Source organism: Amblyomma americanum, chromosome 9 (genome assembly GCF_052857255.1).
Source record: "Amblyomma americanum isolate KBUSLIRL-KWMA chromosome 9, ASM5285725v1, whole genome shotgun sequence".
In the NCBI taxonomy this organism is placed as follows: Eukaryota; Metazoa; Arthropoda; class Arachnida; order Ixodida; family Ixodidae; genus Amblyomma; species Amblyomma americanum.
This window is the reverse complement of record NC_135505.1, coordinates 108,282,694-108,303,982: the sequence shown is the minus strand read 5'-3', so window position 1 is coordinate 108,303,982 and position 21,289 is coordinate 108,282,694. Positions and strand designations below refer to the sequence as shown.

Sequence of the window (21,289 nt, the reverse complement as noted above, 5' to 3'; positions counted from 1 at the left end):
GACGAGGGCTCTATGATGTCTTTACTGAGCATCTTGTCCACCTCTTGCTGTATGATGGTGCGTTCTGTACTGGACACTCTATAGGGTCGTCTGTGAATAGGAGCTGCGTCACCGGTGTTGATGCGATGCGTGACCACAGATGTTCGAGCCAAAGGGCGGTCATCGAAGTCAAAGATGTCGCGAAAAGACGACAGAAGATACCGAAGGTCGTGAGCTTGCCCTGGTAAGAGGTCAGCAGCAATCATTTTTGCATATTCATCAGGTGGTGGGACGTCAGAGTCGCGGCAGTTCGACGAGGGTGGGACGCTTCTCACCGCCGATACGACGCATTCGGCAGCAGGGCACAGAGCGTGGCGAGCGACATACCTTGTGGGAGCGGCTGAACGTAAGAGGCAAAGTTGAGAACCGGAAGGGACGCTTGATTTGCCGACATGGTGACAACTGTATGCGCAAGGGCAACACTGCGTGTAAAGGGCACATCAGGAACCGGAGTAATGATGTAGTCACCATCGGGAACTGGCGGGACCGAGGAGAAACGGACATAAGTGGCGGCATCGGGGTCCAGGCGGACAAAGTCGGCGGTGCACAGTCGGTGAACAATTGGATCCGGTGGCTCTGAAGGAACAGGTAGAGCGAGTTGAACGATGCTTGTGGCGCAATCTATAAGGGCGGAATGGTCGGTGAGAAAGTCAAGGCCGAGAATGATGTCATGAGGGCAGTGTTCGAGGACAGTGAAGAGCACAGAAGTATGGCGGCCGGCTATTGAAACACGAGCAGTACACATTCCGACGACAATAGACATACCGCCATCTGCAACACGGACCACAGTTGAGGGGGCAGGAGTGAGCACTTTCCTTAGGCGACGGCGAAGACGAGCATTCATGACTGAGACGTGCGCTCCAGTGTCGATCAGAGCGGTAACAGGGACCCCGTCCACGTCGACGTTAAGGATGTTCCGATGAGCATGAAGAGTTAAAGGAGGGTTTTCTGGTCGGGTCGTCAGAGCAGCATCACCCCCAGGCGCTGCAGCCATCAGTTTTCCGACCGGGAGCGGGCATATGGGGCCGGCGACGAAGGGCGGCGAGGTCGGGGCGATGGAGATCGACGGCGCTGAGGTGACGACGAACGGTTGGTAAGCGGGGTCTGAGCGTTGTGGCCAGAAGAGGTCGTTTCCGAGGGCGAGGGAGAGCGGCGGGAATATGCAGAACCCGGCGGGTAGCGGCTGTAGGTCGAGGACGGACGGCTTCGGCAGTGTCGAGATATGTGGCCAACTCGGGAGCAGTTAAAGCAGATGGGCCTGTCATCAGGTGTTCTCCATTCATCTGGATTGCGGCTGCGTCGAGGGTAGTATGCACGTTCAGAACCGAGCTCCGGGGACATGCGGCGAGCATATGGGGCACTAACTGAGCAAACAGGTTGAATCCCAAGATTGGCAAATTCTTTGCGAACGACAGCCTGTATAAGGGATACTGCTGGAGTACTGTCTGTTGCGGGTGGATGAAACGCAACGGGGGACATTGCCTCTACTTCTTGGCGCACAAGTCGTGTCAGGCTCTCAGATGTCGGCAGACGGCTCGGTGGAGTCGAGTCTACACAGGACGACGTCGCAGTCGTATTCGGCAACCGCGTGAACTGCGGAGAAATTCGGCGGCTCTTCGCTTGTTCGAACCGGCGGCATTCCTTGATGATTGCGTCAACCGTTCCGCAGTCCTTGTATACAAGAAGGTTAAAGGCGTCATCTGCGATGCCTTTGAGCACGTGACCTACTTTGTCGCACTCTGACATAGTGGCGTCGACTTTCATGCAGAGAGCTAATATGTCCTGAATGTATGATACATAGGACTCTGTGGACGTTTGTGCATGGCATGCGAGCTCCTTCTTCGCAGCGAGCTGACGCCCGAATGGCTTACCAAACAGGTCACAAAGCTTGCGCTTGCAGAGATCCCAGCTGGTGAGTTCATCCTCGTGGGTCTCGAACCATACCCTGGCAGTGCCCGTCAGGTAGAAGATGACGTTGGCCAACTTTAGGGTCGGGTCCCACCTGTTGTGTGTGCTCACGCGCTCGTACATGGCGAGCCAGTCCTCCACGTCGACGCCGTCCGTTCCGTTGAAGGTCCCAGGATCTCTCGGATGGGCAATGATGAACGCCGGGTTGGCGGACGCCGACGGAGCGGCCCCTTCGCTGGTCATGGTTGAAGAGCCGGCGAGCTGACGACCGCTGCGAAGTTCCGTGCTTGCTGTGGCTGCACCCCGCACCTCCACCAATAATGTAACGTGAAGATGTGCACACCAAAAGGGAAAAATATATTTACAGGGAAACAGCTTACAGCCACGCAGCCGAACAACCGGGCACGCGAAGCCCAGCAGCAGAAACGCACTTCGTCCTCTTCGCGTTCCAGGCGCGAGCGCACCAAGCACGAGCGTTCCAAGCACAAGCACAACCGTAGCAATATCAATAGGCACACAAGTGACAAGCAAGTGAAAGGAAAGACTCATTACAATTAACATCCATCTGAAAGCAGCTGCTCAAAATATGTCAAGCAACTGGCAATAGACTTAAACAGAGAAAGTAATTACAAATGAAAAACTCACTTTATGCTCTTGAAAGAGGTATAATAGAGAACAAAAATTTTTTATCTTTAATTTCTGACAACGCAGCATGGTGATCAGCACTTGCATCAGTGCTACAGCTATGAATACACCATAAGTACCAAGGGACTAATAAATAATGAGAGAATATAAGCCACTCAGGTGTCAAAGTGAGATTGCTCAAATTATCAAGAAGGTACGTCAAAGAAACTGGCAACGAAATGGGCAGACAAAATATCAAAGCAGCCGCTAGCAATCTGCCTAACCAGTAAAAAGGAATCTGAAAAGTTGTATGAAAGGGCACACCCTTGCTCTCCGAAGCCTAAGCAGTTGCTCGATACTGGCATGTTAGTTTTAGCCTCCCGGAGTGACACACAGGCAGTCAGAGGTGCCAAAGTGGAGGAGTCCAGAAAAGTTTCGACTATCTGCAGATCTTCAATGGACATTTACTTTGCCCAGCTCACAGAATCCATGTGCATTTCGCCTCCATCAAAGCACAGCCCACAGTTGAGATTAATGGACTGTGCAAGTAAAGCCCATGCTGCTGAAGACAGACTTAAAATAAACGACAAACATAACTGGGCAGCAGTGAAAATCAGCAAAAGTAGAATGGTTCCAAGCCTGACAGAAATTAGGTGAAGAGATGAAGTCAAAAGGAACTTCAATACAACTCACTTTGCAGTTATGGACAGGCTTCGAAATTGAACAAAATCTTTCAAAAATGCCCTAAGGTCAACTAACAGGAGAAAAAGGTTGGAAAGCATAGCTATCTCAGGCATGGCAGCACTTGCCTCTTCCCTGTTTTTGACACCCAAAAACTAAGCCCAAGTGTATGTGTGCTAGAAATATTCACTTCAGCATGTTCACTTCAGATCTGGACCAATTCATCCAACAAGTTTCGTTTAAAGCACGAGAAAAATGAGCCAGTGCTGCTCATTGAACACACGTTGCACACAGAGTAAACATGTTTCTCGAACATCATTGCAAGAGAGCAGGGGCTCTTAGCATGCCATGTTTATTCAGTGACCATTGATTGCACCTCTCATTTCCAGACATTTTTTTTATCTATTTCCAATTTCAGGCAGCATGTATTTATAGTGAAGTAGCTTTCCAGGCAGATTGTACTGTACAGTTCAAAGTCACTTCCAGAGAAAGCTAAATTCACATTATGCTGAAATGAAGTGCCTTTTTGCATGTGTACAATGCATTTACTAAGGTAATTGCTAATAGAGTCGGGACCACCTTAGACTTTAATCAACCAAATGATCAGGAAGGCTTTCGTAAAGGAGATTACACAATAGACCCTATTTACACTATCAATCAGGTGATAGAAGAATGCGCAGAATATAACCAACCTCTATATATAGCGTTCATTGATTACGCGAAAGCATTTGACTCAGTGGAAACCTCGGCAGTCATTCAGGCATTGTGGAATCAAGGTGTAGATGAGCCTTATGTCCAAATACTGGAAGATATATATAGGAACTGTACTACTACCAAAGTCAGCAATAAAATTCCAATAAGCAAGGGCATCACACAATTAGGAGACACGACCTCGGCAAGGCTACTCGCCACCTGTTTACAGGAGGTATTCCGAGGCCTCAATTGGGAACAGCTGGGAATAAGAGTTAATAGAGAAACCTAAATAATCTGCAATTCGCTGGTGACATTGCCTTGATAAGTCACTTAGGAGATGAACTGCAAATCATGACCAATGAGTTAGAGAGGCAGAGCAGAACGGTGGGTCTGAGAATTAACATGCAGAAAACTAAAGTAATGTTCAACAGTCTAGAAAGGGAACAGCACTTCACAATTGGCAACAAGGCGCTGGAAGCGGTACAGGAATACATCTACTTAGGGCATGTAGTGACAGCTGATCTGGATCCTGAGAGGGAAATAACTAGAAGGATAAGAATGGGGTAGGGCACATATGGCAGGTTCTCTCAGCCCATGAATGGCAGATTACCAACATTCCTCAACAGAAAAGTGTACAACAGCTGTATCTTACCGGTACTCACCTATAGGGCAGAAACGTGGAGGCTCATGAAAAGGGTTCAGCTTCTGTTAAGGACAACGCAGCAAGCCATGGAACGAAAAATGATAGGTGTAACGTTAAGCGACGGGAAGCGGGAAGTGTGGGCGAGGGAGAAAATGCGGGTTAATAACATCCTAGCCGAAATCAAGGGAAGAAATGGGCTTGGGCGGGCCATGTAATGCTAAGGCAAGATAACCGCTGGTTCTTAAGGGTAACGGAGTGGGTTCTGAAAGAAGACAAGGATAGCAGATGCAGCAGAAGGTTAGGTGGGGGATGAGATTAAGAAGTTTGCAGGCATAGGGTGGACGCAGCTGGCAAAAGACAGAGTTAATTGGAGAGACATGGGAGGGGCCTATACCCTGCAGTGGGTGCAGTCAGGCTGATAATGATAATGATGAATGCAAAATCTAAAATAGTGCTTATATGGATGTAACCATCATGCTGTGTCACACTAGAACCATTCATATTGATATACTAAGTCAAAAAGAAATTCCTGACCGCTAAAAGAAAAAGAAAGAACGGACCTGCTCGTTGACTTTGTACAACTTTTCATAACTGATCATGTGTGCACTCTTGACATGCTTACTGGGTAACGAAGGGTCAACCCAGTATGTATTGGACAAAATGTAGAAAGACTTTTCACCAGATCGTTCTGAAGAAAAATAGAGAGAGTGGGCCTAGTTGGTGACTAGTAGTAGAATGCATCTTGAAACCACGCGAAAAACTGCGTGAAACTGCGTGCTGGTTTTTCCTGGAAGGTGATCACCTCTGTGCTAGAGGCTCTTGCCAGTGAAGCTAGGGCTGTACCTGAGCACCGCCGCCGGGAAGAAGCGCAATGCAAGAAACCCATTGCCATCCCATATTACCACCACTTTTCGCATCGCTTGACAAAAGTGGCTCAGAAAGATGACGTGCTGGTGGTCTTTGCCGCACCACAAAAACTGGGTGGCCTTTGCAATAAGGTGCAGGGAAGGCAAAAGGAAGAATGCAGTATCAAGCACACAGACAGATTTCTCCCATGCAAAAGATGGGTCATTTACCAAATACCCCTGTCCTGCGGCAAAAGCTACATTGGACAAACTGGACATTGTATAAATATCAGACTTCTGGAGCACCACACAGGAGTAGATGCATTGGCGGGGGGAGGGCATGTGGCCTACAATTGTTGCCACTGCCGTGCTTGCACGCCTCGGTTCCGCGATAGCACAATCTTGAATATGCTAGTGTCTAAGTTAAGTAGAGAAATATATGAAGCCTACTGTATTAAGACGGAATCCGGCTTGTGTGTCAGCAAAACCTCAAAGAACTTCTCTGATAAGGAGTTTTCATATCTGGATAGCATGATGTCTCATACACACCTTTGCACTAGTGTTATGTGATGATCATTTTTCAGGTTATAGTGTGATTGGAATGATTGTATGAATGTGGTGCACCATTGTTATAAACCAGTTGAAGTTCTGCGCTCTGTACTGTTGGTTTTTTCTTTGTCCCTTGTCTTTTTTCGCTCGGTTTCAAGATGTTTTCTAAAGAGCAACTGATGCTCTTGGCTCTAGCATATGTGCCATCAGCCAAGATAACAGCTGTGCTATTTATCCTGACATGTCTGCTGTACCTTTCTGATGCAATTACCTTCTAAATTCAATTACTTCTTTTCCACTTAATTTTGTGTGGCCAAAAAAAATCACCCCTGGCTGCTTCCGGCTTGCCTAGTGGTGTAGTACTGGTTGCATCCCTTTTGCCTGCATTTTTCTAATCAGTAACAAACAATGCATGGCTCCTTGACCCAGCCTTTAAAGACAACAGGCTACTGTGCAGCCGAAGCCATGCGGCAATTTGTAGTTCCACTTCATAGTATAGGTTACTAGTTTTAACAACCTGCCCATGTTTGTCTCAAAGGTGAAGCATGAATGTCCCCATAGGGGCCAAACAATAACAGACTTGGGCACAGGCAGTATTTGGTGCACGTTGTTTCAATTGGCAGAAAGGTAATATTTCATCATTGGTAGTCACCATTGTAAAATTAACCACATATTGTTTTACATATTCTGCAACAGGCAGATTGTTCTTATTATTTTAGATCTCTGGCTTTTTCACTCCGCTGTAAACATTAGACGAAGTGTTGCAGTAACTGCAGTCCCTTCTCAAGTGTCATGCGTGTTCCAGCCTTTTTGTGCAATTGACGGGTTGATAAGTATGTTAGCAAACTGATTTACTACAGTATCAGTTGCATGCATCATAATAATTTCAGGATCAAATGGATGTGTTTCTACAAGTAACCATACTTGACATTGTGTTGCATTATGATGAAAACCTATTTAATAGGGATTTGTCAAAAATGCAATGAGAGATTAGTAAAATTTGACCTTTTCTTTTTCTTGGATGTGCTGTGTATAGTTCAAACAAATGCACTGCATGTTGGGAATCTTTTTATGTTTAGGCCAGCAAGAAGCGCGGGCAGAAAATTCTCGACGACAGTAGTGAATCGGAAGTTGAGTCTTGTGTCTTCACATGAATTGAAAAATGCAGTGAAGGAGGTGAAGTATTGGTAACAGAGATACCGTCTCAAACAAGAACACACAGCTTCTCTGAAGAGAGAACTTGATTTCTTAAAAAGGAGAGTTGAGCTGCAGTTGAGTTCACGCAAGTTTTCGTTGCTTTGTGTCTGCAGAGCTAGTCCAAAATTTTAATACTGGAACCATAAACCGTAGACATTCAGAATAGAACTGTAAAAAATGTTTTTTTTCCACGTTTTGTTCAGTTTTGCCCATGAACGTAAAACATGATTTGTGGTGACACTTTCACCTCAAATGTTGATGCCTCTTTTTTTGCTAGAATACAATCGTATGTATTTATTTATTTATAATCATACCCACAGTGCCATTGTCTGGCATTACAGTGGGGGGTTTACAAAGGAAAACTACACAAATACCACCACACACAGGTGGTTACAAAAAAGATAACATTCAGACGGAAAGAACACGGTATTATACATAAAAATAAAGAAACTGTCACAGCATGGAAGAAAATGAATCATTTGATAGTATGGACACTACTTCCTCGGCCAGCTTGTTCCATTCCGAAAATTGTTTTGGGGAAAAATGGCATTTTAAAAAGGTCAGTGCGTCATCTGTATTCTTTAACTTTAAGTGAATGTTCTATTCGTAAAGACACATAATGAGGGTTGACTATATTTTTTTCTGTCTATTCCAGTTCTTGAATGAAATATATTATGAAACAATTTTAAATGCACAACTTTCCTAAGTGGTTGAACTGTGTCCCAATCCAAAGCTTTTTTAGCACGCGCTACACTGAAATATCGCCCATGGTTATTAAAAACAAACCGAACAGCCAATTTCTGAGCTGTTTCTAGCTTTTGAATGTCAAGCAAGGATTTCGGGTCCCAGATTGTGCAAGCGTATTCAAGTATGCTTCTAACATTTGTATTATATAGTAGTTCTTTTGTCTTTAAAAGAAAAAGTTTTGCATTACGCTGCAGGAAGCCCAAAACGCGGCAGGCTTTGGCAGTAACAAAATCCACGTGACAGCGCCAAGACAATGCACTGGTTAAGTATACACCAAGATATTTAAATTCCAACACTGAAAGCAGTCTACAATTATTAATACTATAAGTGAAATTGTGGGGAACCTTCTTTTTAGTGAAACACATATGAACAAATTTTTGTAAATTAACATGCATTCCCCAATTTTCACACCACTGGGCTACTTTACACAAGTTCTGTTGTAACGCATTGCAGTCACTGATTGTTAATGATTCTATACAATACACAATCATCTGCAAAAACATGCATGCATAAAGAAATACCTGAATAGATGTTATTCATGTAAATTATGAACAATAAAGGGCCCCAAGACAGATCCCTGTGGCACCCCTGATGTTACAAGAACGTCATGCAACTGCTTACCGTTGAGAACAACACACTGACGCCTAGTGCTCAAATATTCTTTTATCCATCTAATAACATTTTCATTTATGTTGTACAAAGGTAATTTTTGTATTATTAAGGAATGTGTTAAAAGCTTCAAAGGCCTTCCTAAAATCTAGAAATATATACAGTCGACAGAATTGCCTTTATCTAATGCACTTGACAGGTCATGAACAAATTCGATTAGCGGGGTAACACATGAGCAACCACTGCGAAAGCCATGCTGACTGGTATTTAATAATGAATGTGAACTAAGATTATCCATAATATTAGTAAAAGACACGTGTTCTAAAACTTTACACGTCACACTGGTCAAAGACACTGGTCGATAATTTGAAACAACATTCCAAGGTCCCGATTCATGTATAGGTACAACATTTGCAAGTTTCCATTCATCAGGCGAGGAGCCGTCCTGTAATGACTTAGTGAAAAGAATTTGAAGGTACCTTGATAAAGAAAGAGTGCAAGAAAGCAGGATGTTGTCAGGGTGGAACCAGCGGAACACAGACGCAGGACAAGAAAAGGAGGTACACACACCACACCACACAGCGGTGTGGTGTATGTACCTCCTTTTCTTGTCCTGCGTCTGTGTTCCGCTGGTTCCACCCTGACAACATTATGAACCAACTAGCCCAGCAATTTACGCTCAAGAAAGCAGGACCGTGGGTAAGCCGTCTGGTCCAGTGACACTACATTTATTTCAGCGTTCTAAGAGAGACACAATTCCTCGCTGGTTGAAATCAATGCTCACCATAGGTTCAGTACTGATAAAGTCCGGGCGAAAATTGGCAGGGCTGTGGTTGACCGCAGCAGAAAACACCGAGCTGAAAAACGTGTTAAAGCACATGGCTTTCTCCAGATTATCATGAACGATAATTCCGTTATGATCGAGTGGTAGGATCGACAATTTATCCTTTCTGTTTCTTTTAACGTACTGCCAAAATTCTTTAGGGCGATCTCGGATACACATGTCGAAAGACTGAAAGTAGGCATATTTAGCCTCCTTGACCGAAGCATTCTTATCTTTAGTAATCTTTTTAACTGATCCATGTTTTCTTGCGACGAATTTCTTTTGAAGAATGCGTGCATACAATATGCAAGGGCAACATAAATATACTTCAATGAATGACTGCAATAAGAAAGAGCGCTGGTATGTACACTGTCAGGCATTCATGCTTTTTCATCAGCGTATAGGCAGAACGAGTACAGCACCTTTTATTTCGTTCTGCTCAATAATTGACCCGATTTGAAACTTTGCAAGCAATCTTCTAAACATATTATTGATTTATGATTTATTTATACTGTAATCTGGCATTCAAATTCATCTAGAGAGGCTATTGGCACTTATGTTGTCTGCATCATTCTTGTAGTGATCACAGGTTCATCTGATAGTATATTGCTCCATGCTTCACCTTTAATGCAATTCAATATATGCTTTACAGTTTTTTTGTTTAATTGAGTAACTTTAAAACAACAAAGATCAAAAACTTTCAGCCTCAAATATTAATAATTAGCAGCTTATTTTAGCTTCGATTTCTTTGTGATGACCAAGTAAGCATATGACCCAAGTCCCGCACTGAAGTTCTAATCCTTCCACTCACTGTCTATGTGTGATCGAAGTAACATACGTGTCAGTGAAAATTAAGTGGGTCTCATTTTACTTCAGCATTTACTTGAAGGATCTTTAAACTTAATTTTTTCTACATATGACCAAAATGACTTCTATGAGCGATTTTGGTGTGATTCCAGTCTGTTATAACAGGTTTTACTAGGTGTATCTTATGGTTTACTTCAATATTTCGTTTCGACTGCAATATATTTTTATTTATTTTTTCTTACAACCTTAAAGGCCCTTTGAAGGAGTATTACATGAGGAAGCAGGTTACAGAGCCTAACAATGCTTCAATCGATGATTTGAATAGTCATGGGTCACTATGGACTACAATGTGGACGGGCAAGTCATTCCGATCTTTCGCAATCCGCACAAAAAATGAACACAGATATGTAGATGTGCAGGAGGATAGGTGGCCTTTCATTGTTCATGCAGCTGGAAGTGCGGTAGGCAGGGATGATTATAGACTCCTGCGGAACAAGATAATGAAATTTGTGATCAGACAGTCTTGCGATGTGACGTCGTTTAGTTAAAGGACTATAGACACCTATTATTGCTGCCATGTTTTCGTTTCTGCAATGATGCAGAAGACACTACTACACATGAATCCCCATGTGAAATTTTCCGACCGCTAAATAATTTATAATGCAATTTTTTGTCCTGCTTTTTCGGTTTCGGTTTCAACAGCCAAACAATGGCTGTAGCGTCAAAGAGTGCTTTTGTCATGTGAGGCAAGAAAAAATCTCCATATAATTATCCTGCCTCATCGTTTTAATTTACTGCAGTGCTCAAGCCTTCCTCAAGAGCCGGTATGAAAACGACGGTGGAAACTGATTATATGGACGCTTTTTCGTTCTTCACGTGACCTATAAGCGCACGTTGACGTCGTCGCAGTGCTCATTTGGCTGTTGAAACCGAAACAGCACAAGAAATGCGATTATAAATTATTTACCAGTCACAGATGAATAGCAGGTGGTAATCATGTTTAATAATGCCTTACACATCATCAAAGAAACAACACACCCAAAATTTAGGTGTCTACACTCCTTTAGGTTTGTGAGATGACCACTGCATTTTAGTTCCGTAACACTTTCATGCTAAGAATAAGCAGAGATCAAACTAGTGGCATGGTTTTTATCACTTCTAAGGTATTATAAACGTTATTTTGATTACAGCCCCAAACAATGCATGCATACTCTAGTTAGGGCAGTACAATTGTTACAGAGGCTAACGATTTCAACGATGGCCGTTAAAAGCTTACAGAATTTAGCTTATATCGTACCATTTGTAGGAAATGTTCACTGTTGATTTCTTTGTGCTGAGTTTGTGCAGCACGTGGATCTGCCTTCTCACTGCCACTGATTCCAAAATCCCTCGGAGCCCAGCAAAATTTTGTCATGTCGATCTGTTGTGGCTCTTGTTACGTTGCGTATATGAAGTCTTCGATTAATGGTGGAACTGTATTTGCAAGGTGAAATGAGAGGAGCATGCTTAGAGAATCAGTGGAAATGATGCTGTTCTTGATGTTATCATTTATTATTTTTTCTACAGCCACAGAGAGAGTGCAACACCCTGCAGTGAAGATGGACAAATGCACCAAGATAGCTGTACTGTTTTTTTCCAATTATTTTGTACCACGGCACTTGCAACACAGCACGCCGATTTCGAACCATCTGCACTAAGCATTTTCACACATATGAACCAAGTTACGAGCTTTACACTACAAGATTACAATGTTTTTTACAGGCACTTATCACAGTATATTTTGTTTCAGCCGCCACCACCCTTGCGGCTTGTTATCATGAACACCTTATGTAAACAGAGCAGGCTTTTTCAAGTAACACCAACACGACAAAAAAGCTAGCACAATGCAAAATGGTCACAAAGAGCTGGTAGCCTGACAGATGAAATAAATTAAAAATGGTATGGAAACAATGCTCCACAAATATTGTCATTTATATCCAGCAGGGCCAGTGCCCTGAGAAAACGTGAGAAATGCTAGTGGACTCTTGATAGTTCTCGTTTCAAACAAATGTCAACTCCTAAAGCCAGCAAATTAATGCAAGACACATCAATCCGAGGTTGGACACCCGCTTTTCCTAACTCATTCCTGCCACTAACACTGTAGGAATAAACACACAAAAATTTACACAAGAGCAAGTTTTACTCTGCTGTCATAAAAACATTTATAGCTTCAGTAATATAAGTCAGTGAATTATATTGATTGTCACAAAAATAACCAACTCAGGCTTCAAGATTAAAAGGAATTGTTTCGCGCATTTTTGCTCCCCCAAATTTCACTGAGGCAAGCTGACAAACCACACAAGCGATAAATATTGGATATAGTTTTTCAAAGTTGCTCATCAAGAGTAAGTGATGTCATTCATGAATGCTGCGGTTTGGTGCCTCTAATGCAAGTTTTCGAGCTTAGCAGACTCGTGTTACTTGTACGGAAAAGAGTTTGAGCGATTGTTTTTTGTGTTTTTCTAAGGGCACTACCAATGCTGCTTTCTCAAGTTTTTCAAAATGAACAAAACTTACAAATGTGGCTGATACTACCAATATTTTTCATAGGGAACTCAGCTAGAATATCGTTAGCATACACACAAAAGGGTACCTAGCAAAACATTGGCGAAGGGTATTAGGGACCAATGCTATTTTTTGTGCACCCTCTCCTTGTGGAGTTTCAAATTTCCCTTCTGAGTGAATGATCTTTGGCACAAGTCACATTGGTAGAGCTTTCCACCCTTATGGGATCTCTCATGCCTTAGAAGTTCTGAACTAGTTATAAAGGCCATGGGGCAGAGCTGGCACTGATACGGCTTTTCACCCGTGTGGGTACGAATGTGTGCTGCCAGGCTCTGCTTCAGTGCAAAGGCGCTACCACAATGGTCACAACGGTAAGGACGCTCGCCTGTGTGAGTGCGCTGGTGTCTCACCAGGTGACCCTGACGTGTAAAGCTGCTACCACAGTGGTCACAACAGTAAGGACGCTCACCTGTGTGAGTGCGCTCGTGGTTTTTCAGAGTGGACATTTTTGTAAAGCTGCTACCACAGTCCTCACAACGGTAAGGATGTTCACCAGTGTGAGTGCGCTGGTGACTCTTCAGATTAGACTTTTGTGCAAAGCTGTTTCCACAGTCATCACAATGGTATGGGCGGTCGCCGGTATGGACTCGGAGATGCACCGCTAGGTGGGATCTTCTTGTGAACCCTTTGCTGCAGTCGGTGCATTCGTGCAGCTTCTTTCCTGTGGGTTTACCCCGGTCGTTACCCATGCCGGAAGAAGCAGACTCCATGCAGTGGCTCACACGGTCCCTTTCGCTGGTTGAATCTTGCTTCGAAGGTGTGTCATAGGTGCTCTGGGTGACCACTGAACCTGTGTTGTACAGGCAGACTTCTTTAAATAAAATGCCAGAACCAACAATCTATAGTTCTCTTGGAGTTAGGAAAAAAGCTGAATGTGGAGGGCACCCATCAAAAGCGTTAAGGACAACTAAGGCCTGAAACATGATGTCTCTACAGTCAATTCTGCATGCAGGCAAAGAAATCATTTAGGCTGACAAAAATGTTACCACTTGCAAAAGAATAGGGAAGCCTTTGAATCCAACCACCCTTGCTGCATTTGACCTTTGCACTTACATTACTGGCGTCACGACAAGCACTGTCCAACCTCTACCAAGGTGGGCTTAATAACAAAAGTGGCAGCAAGCTATGCTTAGCGCAATGCCATCTTTTTACTGTTTTATTTGCTCCTCAGACAGTGCCTAATAGGAGTAAAAGGCTAAAAGCTGGATGAGGCCTTGGTCCCTTGTACCATTTCTTGAATCACTGAACTGAACCCATAAGGGTAGCAGTTCAGTCAGTAGTTCACATATCACAGAAAACAACTTTCCAGAATATGAAAAGCAAATATCATCAATCACCATAGTAAAGCTTCCATATCCTTCAACCTGCTCTTTGAAAGACAACCTTTAGGGAAGCATTTATGGAGAAAAAATGTAGATTCTAACCTGGTGAGGTCTGTACAGAAGGTTCACCATTTCTGCAGTCCCTAGTGTTCAAGCCTGCATGTGAAAGTAAGATGACATCCAATAAAACACAAGACTACACATTCCAAAGCTCACTTGTTACAAGCACAAGAGGGTGAATATAGAATATACAATCACGCACAAAACTAAGCCAGATTGTATAAACTCAGTATGGCAAGCTTAAAAAGAAGCGAGTTTCAAACCAAAAAAATTCCCGACATTTAATTCAGCATGAAGGTGAGAACTATACTTAAGCTAATGAAAGATTGATGACTGCAGAGAAATTTATAGACCTATTAGAACTAAGTGAACAGCCATTGCATTAACCAGTAAACTAGCACATTTACTGGCTCTATGAGAAGGACTGTACGAGTCTGTCCACACACGCTTAAAAGCTAGAGGCTGTTATGCATAACAATGCGATAGATTGGTATAGCACTAATTTTTTGTTATTAAACCTTTTATGCCCTTTTGCTCCGTGAATGAGAAAAAACTATCGGAGCATGGCTAGAGTTAAAAAATTGTCAGGAGGCTTACTTGCCTCAAACGTTACAGCTGCCTATGAATGTGGCGATTATGCCCAACATGGTGCTTCACCTACAGCATCTCCAAGAGCGTAATTAACCAAGTCAATAGCAGCACACCTGAAACTGCATACTACTGTGTCCTGAGTGCAGTCAGAGCATATCATATTTGCCCGTGTATGAGTGGGACCTCCAGTTTGCGATAAAAAATCCAGGGAGAAATAAGAAGAAACTGTCATCATTGAGATTGTCAATGCGCAACTGGATGCTGCTCAGCCCATCTATGTGCTGCTCTGAAACAGGTCTAAGGTAACCGGCAGATCTAACACCATGATTGCCACAGAAGAAGCACATCTCTGGGAATACCCTGATGAGGTGAGGCCATCAGAACAATGAGGGTAAGAGCCGATGACAATGGTGCAATTTTCATGGCGCAAGGGCAGCTGCGCCCAAATAGCAGCACGGTGTCAGGCACAAGGTGTGGTCAAACACCCATTTCCAAGCATTCCACCCTGCTGAAGCCAGGAGTAAAGCTTGCGTATTGTAGCACTGGTGGGAACCCAGTGGCATTGGGAATCGAACACCACACATCCTACATGTTATTTGCATGCTCCAATGGCTAGGCCACCGCAGTAGAGGGAGTGAACGCGACATTGTGAATTACAGTGCGACTTCTCATCTTGCTATCAGATTCTGCATTATTCTGGGCATAATCGCAGCACTACGTTGGTTTTACAGATTTTGGGATGCAGGAAAGCCTGACTCGTGTAAAGGGCTCAGGAGGGCAACAAAAATAAGAACACTGCGAATCAGCAAATCTGGTAAAATTGGCATTGCTTGGACCAACAGATGCACAGAACAATTCGTATTGTGAGAAAACTTAAACAAACCTTGTTGCAGTACGCCTTATACAGTCAAATGTCACCTGGTCTTAAAAGCGCCTTAAAATAGAGTGGAAGATATCAGTATGCAGGCTAAATGCTCACAACAAATACAGTATTGAAATAGTTAGTAATGCTATGCATGTGATAAAATGACGTCATTTACTTGTGACCAACCAAAAGGAATCGTATTGCACTCTTCAGCAAAGCCAACAAAATGCCCCAAAGCAGTGAACTGCTGCACATAAAACAGCATGTAGAATACACGCCATGATACTGACAGTACAGGTTTTGCACAGCTATTGTCTTCACAAAGCCCCAACCAGAAGACAAAGCTACAGTGCAAAGTGGTGGAGTCAGGTTGAATTACATTAACATGCATTTTTAGATTCAAGGCCACACAGCACAACAATGGAGATAAATACTGTAGTGTCAAACACAAATGTACCAAAAGGCCAAATATCCTAAAGCATGCAATTTTGACAAAAAACAAGAAAAAACATTGAATCAATGAAAGAATCAATATGCATGATTAACGTAACTATCACACAATGTCCACCAGTCATAATTGCATTTCGTGCTTCTTCATATGATGTCACATTAAGTTTTTCACAGTGACAATAAACTCTGTTGCAGAGATCTTGCTTTGATCTCTGTATAACAGAATAGATTCCGATTCAGCTTTTTTTGTAGCAAAAATAAAGGCATCATTTTCTGCAATTTGCATTTTTAATTGAGCATAACGTTTTGGAACCAATGATCTGCCTTTATCAAAAGCGAGCTCCAGCTGCTTATTTTGTTCAATTCTCCAAGTCACAAGGTTACTTAATGAACAGACACACATCTTAGGGACACCGGCACACTCTTTCTTCCAAAGGCATGCAGCATGCCCTGAATGTAATAACTAATCTGAAACATACACCAGTTTGACCCATTGTGTTCTGGAATGCCCCACGGCCATTAAACTTCCTTGCCTCCCCACCCATTTTACATGGAGTGACTGGCTTGTCTAAGACAGCTGCGAGACCAGATGGCTCTTGTTCGTCAGGTCCCACTCCCTCCCTTTTGCTTGATTGTGAGTGACCAAATGCAGTGATTCTAATACTAATACTGCTAAGTACACACCGCAAGAGTACAGAGGTTGCATTTGTTTGCTGTACGTGGTCACATGCTCTGTATGTCCCATGACTGAAAATGGAATCTCATTCTAAGCCTAATATAAACTGTTCCACCAATGTACACCAATGGTTTCTATTCCACGACCCTTCAGACAAAAAGAAAAAAGAGCCTCGTGCCCCCTCAGCATCACTAACACCTGGAGAGACCACTGTGCAGCAATCCATTACTCCCGTTATTCCCTCCTTCCCTCTCCTTTCCCAAGGTGGTTGGCATTTCTGCGGAAAAAAAAGCGATGCCTACTTTCCCTATTCTTTAGACCTAAATAATAAAAAGTTACATCAAAACCACTTCCATCTCACTTTGCACAAAGACACAATTCACCGAGATCAGTGCACGTGCAATTTTTCAACTTCTGAACATCAAGCAATGGAGTCATGGAAGGCTGGCAGGAGTGGTACGGAAAGTTTTTTCCGCTGGAACCTTGTACACATTGGCCTGCAACATAATAGAGAGAAAATGAGTGTCACTTTATAATGAACACTAATGCCACAAGTAACGGCGCTGGTATGCTTTTGTGTATGCGGTAATGCACAGAGCAGTAGTGAGCATTCAGAAAAAAGACATCTGACAACACATTGTGCAGTCTTCTTTCTTCTCTAGGCATAAAATGTGAAAGGATATGGTAAAAAAAAAGAAGTGCAAACAGCGTTGTGCAGTAAAATAAGAGAACAAATATTTGAAAATGATGTTTTCTACAAGCTAAAATGCAACATCGATTGTGGTAGATTCAAACAGCTGGTCTGGATAGATCTCTACACAAAGGCAGATGGATTCGTGTGAACCTAACTTTGCACACGAATATGTGCCAGTATGGTTCTGCATATGTTTGCAGCAGCAGGTTGCTTTTAAAATTTCTTCCTTAGGCAGCATTTACTCTTTGTCCTCATTACTGCAAATTCAAATAAAGCGTAGTAACCTAAACAGAAGTCTCCACAGCGACAAGAAAACTGTTTATATGCTCAGTGTATACAGCATGTATAATGCAGTAGGCACTCGTGTGTATGAAAGGCACCTGGTTGTGCTTATGGCTTAATGCAAGGACAAAGATAGATACTGCTACTACTGGGAATCTCAATTTACATGCTCTCAATAGTAAGACACCTGTGGAGTAAGGGTTGGAAACATATTGAAAGGTTAGTGCTTGGCAGCTTGTAGTACCAGGATGACATCTGTCTGCCTGCAAAAGCAAGCAGAGCAAGACAGAATACGTACGCAAAAAACCCGGATGCTAATAGTGGAGGTGCAAGCACCCTCTCTAGATCCAATAATCACAGGAGAATAGAAGATACAGGTTTGACAGGCTAAGATAAAAACAATTAAAAATCGCACAATGCGGCATTACGGAGGTAACGGCACACGCCCATGTCAGCCACTAACAGGATCTAGAAGAGGAAGCCATAAAGAGAAACAAAAAAGTAAACAAGCAACAAAAAGTCATAAGAAAACTATAAGACAGCGAAAATCTAATGACAAGGCATGGATGAGAAACATGATGATGGTGTGAGACGGAACCACAAAAGGAGCAAAACAAGTGTAAACAAGTAACAAAAAAAAATCAGAAAAACGTACAAGGCAGCTAAAATCTAGCGGCAGGGCACGTGTCATAATTCTGATGATCTAGAAATGCGATTTCAATGGGAAACAGGGTGAAAGATGGTGTGCTCACACAATGTTGTTATTCCTTCTTAACCCTGAATGCTTCCCATATACATGACAAGACTATGCATGTTCCTGAGCGTTCTCGAATAAAACCAGTTGATAGTCCTCGTTTGTGGTGTCTCCTTACTGTGCCCCAGCCTTGCGCTGCTTCAAATGCACAAGATTGGCACCCCAGTGTTGAGTGCCATGGCAGATAACCTAACTTCAACAGCGGTAGATAATAACAGTTATTTGCGGAGAAGCAGTGTTAATAAGAGAGAGAAACCAGATAGAAATTATTTTGATACTGAGGCAGGGATGCATTTAATAATAAAAAGAAAAAGGAAGACTTCCATGCTTTCAATTTTGTTTTAGTTCCTGCACCAAGTCCATAAGCCACCAGGGTGGAACCAGAATGGTGTTGTACATACAATAACACTCTTTGCATGCCTGTCATATAAAAATGCAGCTGGTTGTATCGAACACCATAGCAAACTCACTCCTTCATTGATGTGGGATTAAGATTCCAAAAAATGCACATACACAAGAATAAAGGAAGCGTAATGTCTGTTGCCAGCACCAAAGATCACCAAGCCAAAATTCACCTAGAACACGCAACTGACTGAGTACAGGGAAATGGATGAACAATTTGCTTGTTTCAGCCCTACATTTCGCAACCCCTATTTACTGCAGGAGGAGCAGATGATCTTGGCTACAAAAAAACTGTCAATCTATACAGCTGAATACACCCAAACGCGAGATCAATGAACACAACAGCAAGGCCACAAAAGGTCGTACACATAAGCTCCAAAATGGCCTGCATCCCATATATATATATTCTGCTACCCACCATATTCATCAGAAATTACCCAGAAGGATTCTGATGTGCCTAACTTAGCACATAGTCATCAGAAATAGAGAGCAACAGATACACAGTTTGAAAATATGTGAGCCAGAAGATATCATGTGCACAGTTTGGCAGCAGTTGTCCATACAGGTTGTTCTTCCAGCATCAAGCATTCCTCCTGCGAATAAGCTTGATTTGCCTGCAAAACGACATACAGAAAAGCATAAGATGCAAAAGGAAAAGCCTCAATTACACAAAAGCAGGGATTAATACAGTAGATACTTGTACATGTGGAAAGGAGGGAATATTTAGTGTGATCGAGGGGCATCATGGCCCCATAATATCACAGAAGCAGCCACTAAAATGCAGGAATAGATGTCATCTTGACAAGCAAGCATGGAAGCCGAGATGGCACCCATAAATAGGAGACTGAAGGTATGTGCATCTAGGCAACGCTGACGCAACTTTAGATGCACACCCCTGGCTAAGGTAAATGTCAGATACACTACATCAAGCAAGTGCCAGGAGCCAGGAGAGTGCACCAAAAATTGCAGATCGAACATGCTGCAGCATCTCCCTATTTTATCAGCACATAGCTTTATGCATTTCAAAGCAAATCTATCCTTGTGGAAGTCATCTCAGCGACAAAATCAAGGTGACATTTGACAATGTACAGTCAAGCGTACAAGGAAATGCAGACATCAAAAACTAAACTACAAATCGCATTCTCTCTGCTGTGGGCACTCAGCCTGCTCTGTGCCCACGGGTTTATGCCCCGCAATGTCGTTCCTTCTTGTTACCTTAACCGACAAGGGAGGGCACCCGTATTGCAGCGACCCTAACGCCGACAGACGGAGTAACTGCTGCAGGCATTGGTGAGACAGTTGTCTCTTGCCTCGGGAACTCATCGCATTCGGACATGTCAACGTGACACTCCGCGACGCCTCGCAGAAACATTTCCGGCGAGCTCATACTCCTGATGCTAACAGTAAAAGGCAGGCAGGGGCACCTTTTTGTTTGCTGTTTCGTGTCATCACGAGAAGGTTCGAACGAACTGAGTTATAAGAAAAAGAATGGTTGCATTAGACAGAGCATCAAAAATTATCGCAGCGGATATCATGAGGTGCATGCGAGGTAATTAGTTTATTAATTAGAGCCAAAAATGTCCAAAAAGTGGGCACAAGTGCCGCCAAATATGAAAGCACCAGAAGAGGGCAGAGCTAAAGCGCAGCACCATATTTCAAAACGAAGTGTCGTGCCAAGTATGACAACTTGGTGGAACTTGATTAATTTAGGCAAATAAGGGCAAGGAAGCATCAATGCTTACGCATTCCTCTAACGCGGGCCCTGTAGTGATGTCATAACTTTTTTTTTCGTGTCCAAGTTTGCAACTTGAGTTTGCAGTCGTGATAAAATGATGCATGAAGCATACGTTTATTCACTTTACCCTCTTTTCACAAAGTGCATGTGTTAACTGCACTGTTCTCGATATCATCTTTTCGTGCTTGGTTACGTGAGAATCCAGGCAATTCCTACGTCGTTGCATATATTTGTTACACCAAAGAATATAGGAAGCATTTGAACACTACCATTCCTACAGGTGGCATCTCAAGCCTGCAACGTAAGGCGGACAAGGCAGCATTGAGAAAAAATACTTTTTAAATGAGCCCCTGCCCATTCTAAGTGACCATATACTGCCTGGCTGCGCGATAGTCAGTGTACAATTAGTATCTGACTAGACATACGACACCACAATGCAGTAATCTCTGTTTAGAAACAAACCATTTTTCTACTTTACTGCTGCTATTCTATCCCAACATCTTCGTTTTCAAGGAGTTGACAAGTTAAGGAAATCGATGCACAATGGAGCTAAGCTAAATGTTATGGGCTGTAGAACAAACAAGTGTAAAATAACTGGCATTTTTATGACATCATCAGATAGCTGTTGGGTCCCAGATTGTTCTCAAAAACACGAGTCATAATAAATGAGACCTTTTAATGCAGCGCAG

General features: G+C 43.0%; 2 protein-coding genes across 2 annotated transcripts in view; both read right to left on the bottom strand.

The window, feature by feature from the left end:
• Positions 1-14,284, bottom strand: part of LOC144103575 (uncharacterized) — a 35,298-nt gene extending 21,014 nt beyond the window's left edge. The window contains exons 1-2 of the mRNA XM_077636254.1: positions 14,194-14,284; positions 12,836-13,559 (exon numbers count right to left, since the gene is read on the bottom strand). Of these exons, the coding sequence (XP_077492380.1) occupies positions 12,836-13,479 (644 nt within the window). The 5' untranslated portion in view covers positions 13,480-13,559; positions 14,194-14,284. The remainder of the gene's footprint in view (positions 1-12,835; positions 13,560-14,193) is intronic.
• Positions 14,285-15,625: 1,341 nt separating this feature from the next.
• Positions 15,626-21,289, bottom strand: part of LOC144104020 (nucleoporin Nup37-like) — a 41,522-nt gene continuing 35,858 nt past the window's right edge. Inside the window, exon 5 of the mRNA XM_077636801.1 lies at positions 15,626-19,479. Within this exon, the coding sequence (XP_077492927.1) occupies positions 19,396-19,479 (84 nt within the window). The 3' untranslated portion in view covers positions 15,626-19,395. The remainder of the gene's footprint in view (positions 19,480-21,289) is intronic.